This window comes from Nelusetta ayraudi, unplaced genomic scaffold, assembly GCF_046127955.1.
Source record: "Nelusetta ayraudi isolate G7.1 ecotype Tasmania unplaced genomic scaffold, CSIRO-AGI_Nayr_v1 ptg000083l, whole genome shotgun sequence".
NCBI classification, from domain to species: Eukaryota; Metazoa; Chordata; class Actinopteri; order Tetraodontiformes; family Monacanthidae; genus Nelusetta; species Nelusetta ayraudi.
Window position 1 is genome coordinate 166,445 of NW_027466133.1, and position 3,556 is coordinate 170,000.

General features: G+C 51.0%; 1 protein-coding gene across 2 annotated transcripts in view; it reads right to left on the reverse strand.

The window, feature by feature from the left end:
• Nucleotides 1-1,355: 1,355 nt before the first annotated feature.
• mrrf (mitochondrial ribosome recycling factor) overlaps nt 1,356-3,556 on the reverse strand; it is a 13,406-nt gene continuing 11,205 nt past the window's right edge. For both annotated transcript variants that reach the window (XM_076044790.1, XM_076044791.1), the window contains exons 6-7: nt 2,431-2,590; nt 1,356-2,000 (exon numbers count right to left, since the gene is read on the reverse strand). In XM_076044790.1, the coding sequence (XP_075900905.1) occupies nt 1,923-2,000; nt 2,431-2,590 (238 nt within the window). In that variant the 3' untranslated portion in view covers nt 1,356-1,922. The remainder of the gene's footprint in view (nt 2,001-2,430; nt 2,591-3,556) is intronic.

Consider the following 3,556-nt stretch of genomic DNA (forward strand, 5'->3'; position numbering starts at 1 on the left):
GGTACACAATGCCCTCAAATTGCTGACATGTGGACCTCGGATCGCGGGGCGAGAGAGAGAGAGAGAGGGCGAGAGAGAGGGAGAGGGAGAGAGAGAGAGCGGCAGCCACTCCTCTGCTAAACTCCTGTTTATCCAGCCATCCTGCTCTGTTTGGCCCATTACAGCTGAGGGAGATCCTGGGCCAAAGCAAATGGAACGAAGCCGCAAAAGTGCGGCCCGGCGATCCAAGTGGCTAGCGGCTAGCTAGCCGCTCGCGACTCGGAGCTCGAAACGAGCGGGTGGACGAATGAACCAAGAAACGATGGGGAGCTGATGGTCCTGCAGTCTGGAGGGTCTCCAATTCCAATTTAGAAACATGATGAAAACACAAGCTCGCATAGGAAGTGTGTCAAGTGTTCCAATAAAGATCCCTTTGTGACACCACAAAGGGCGCTGACAGTGCCCATGCTCCCCTGGCCAGGTGTTGGCTTCCCCCTCTGAGATCTCCTCGGGTTTTTTCTCTTTCTTTCTTCCTTCCTTCCTTTCTTTCTTCCTTCCTTTATCTGTTCTTCCTTCCTTCCTTCCTTCCTTTCTTCTTTGCTTTCTTTCTCTCTTGTTTCTTTCCTTTCTCTCTTCCTTCTTTCCTTTCTTTCTCCTTTTTTCTTCCTTCCTTTCTCTCTTTTTTCCTTCCTTTCTCTCTTTCTTTGACTCTTTCTTCCTTCCTTCCTTCCTTCCTCTCGTCGGCTCCAGACGGTGAAAACGCTGCGTTTCAGTGGGAAAGTTCAACTTCCTTCGGGGCTCAATCTGCCCTTCTGTTCTGTTCTGGAGACTCTTTTTCGGAATAATCAATCACGGTGAGCGGGCTCTGCCGGCGTTCCCTGGGATGAAAAATAGAGGCGCTGAAAACGGACTGGAGCACGGCTCCTTTAATTGAGCCGCGACCGCCGGCAATGAGTGAGGAGCTGCCGGGACGGAGCGTGCGGCGCAAACTTCCAAATTGTCGGCAAAAACAACGAGTCACGCAAAACGACGGCCGGAATGACGGCGGTCTCTCTCTCTCTCTCTCTCCTCGCCGCGGACCGCCACGCCCACGACAACTCCTGACCACCCGCGGCTATTTGGAGATAAGAGGAGGAGGGTGGGGGGGGGGGGGGGGGGCAAAGTGCAAAACATTAGAAAGGCCTGTTTTCCTAATGGAGGAGCGGCCGTGCCGGGAGATGTGAGCACAGGAAAAGTCCATTATCACTCCGACTAATGGAGCGAGGAGGGCTGCAGTGAGGGTGGGGGGTGCAGGGCTGACTTCAAAAAACCCCAAAAAAGTGGAGGAAAGAAAAAAAGAAAAGAAGACGAGAGCGAGAAAAGACGAGGCGGTGCGCTGAGAAGCAAAGTTTCTTTAATTCGCTCCATCAACGACGGCAGTGGCCGCATCATCCGAACCAATGGTGAACAGAGGTTTGGCAGCCCGCTAACGACACCCCCCCCCCCTCCCTCCCTCACCCCTCCCCACCCGGAATCCGTTCAGTTTGCACCAAGACGGGTGCGCTTGTTTCGCGTAAACAGACAGCCCCGGTGGCAAAGACGGCGTCCTGATTGGGAGGCAGGAGGAGCCGCACGGTCCATTAAAAGTCCATCGGTGGGTCGCTGTTGGCTCTGTGGGCAGGAAGAGGGACTGATGGAGGAGGAGGAGGAGGAGGAGGAAGGTGGCTGCAGATGTCCGTGCCAAATTCCCACTTTTTAACTCTCCATGTAAAACACAAGCAGGTTCCGTCCAGACGGGCGACGAAGAGCTTCTGTTTTCTAAAGTTCTGTTTGAAGGTTCTGGCTGACTTCCACAGGAGGTACGGAAGACAGAAGGAGGGGACTGGTGTGTGTGTGTGTGTGTGTGTGTGTGTGTGTGTGTGTGTGTGTGTGTGTGTGTGTGTGTGTGTGTCCATCAGCCACTCTCAGCCCAGCAGCTCTTTGGTCTTGGCTGCGAGCTGTTTGTCGATGTCCGCTGTGAAGTTATCCGACAGCTGCTGGATCTGTTGATGGGGAGAGAAGAAAACACACAACAACACATTAAGACGCGCGGGTTGCTCAGAGCGGAGCAAAGAGTTTGACTCCTGCACGAGCGAAACGCTTCTGCAGCCGGATGTGAAATTCAGCGAACGGCAACAAGTGCAAGGGCGACTGCTCACGTCGCTGAAGTCTGAAAGCTGCTTGAAGTAGCAGCGGCTGCAGACGTACACGACTCCTGCATTTGTCATTTACAAGCCTGCACAGCAGCTCGAGTGACCAGTATTGGGATTCCAATCAGGTTCTTCTCTGTTGCCACCAGGAAGAGATTAAAAAAAAACAAAAAACTAAACGACAGAAGAAGACGAAGAGGAAAATGGGAAGGAGCTCGAAGCTACCGCTACCGCTAACGATATGACACGGAGTCGATGAAGAAGATGCAAGGACTCCTCCCACCTGCTTCTCCACGAGGCGGACGGTGTCCTCCGAGTGGCCCTCCTTGGCCCTCTTGGCCTGCGTGACGGCGCCGGAGCGAACCTTCCTCAGGGAGTCCTTGGCCTTGTTGCTCAGCTGTTTGGCCAGCTTGGCCAGGTTCTCCCGGTGCTCCCGCGTCACTCTGGCACACACACAGGCACAACCGAGCAACACAAGGTCAACGGGGTCAAAATATTACCTCTATATTGACACGCCTGAAAAACCACCTCATGAGAGCGTCAAAACCTTTTAGCCATATTTGAGAGGCTTTTCGAAGTTTCGGTGTTTCCATGACCCATTTTTTTCTATTGCGATATTTAAGTTTAGCAGAATTCTAGCGGTAATGGAAACACAGCCAGTGGCAACAATGTTTTTGGAACTTTATTTTTAGTTTTTTTGTTATTTTTTTGGAAACGTCGCACTGCAGAAAAAAATAAAATGAAATAGTGTTGCAAAAAAATTGACCAAGAATCAACTGCACCAACACCTGAGTGCAAAAAAAGGATAAAAACGTTTATATATTTTTTTTTGCCCTTCCTTTCCTGCAAAATAAAAGTTAATGATGGAGGAAGGGAAAGAGCATTAAGCACAATGAACAAAACAGAAAGAAAGAAGGGGAAAACGGAAATATTATTTTTTTTAAAGTGCGTACAGGCAGAAACAGCCTAACTGCTTGTGTGTGTGTGTGTGTGTGTGTGTGTGTGTGTGTGTGTGTGTGTGTGTGTGTGTGTGTGTGTGTGCCCCTGCATGCTCAAAAATGAAGGCTGAAGTGCTTCGCAGGGCACCGAGTCCAATCATTTCAGTGCCGACTGGCGGCAAACACGGCACAACAATCACTCGCCAGGGTCTCAGACCGCAACTCAAACATCCGTCGTCTCGACAACTTTGCATTCACTTTGCATTTGTTAATCACTCAGAAAAATCATACTTCCCATTTCACTCTCCCTCTTTGTCCCTAATTGGCTTTTTTTCCCCCTCCTCCTTCTCCCCACCCTTCTCCTCCTCCTCCTCCTCCACCTCCTCCCGCCTTCTTTCTCGCTTCTGGGACTATTTGCAAACAATCCGAGTGCAGCGTCTATTTACCGCAAACAATGCGGCCTAATTACTG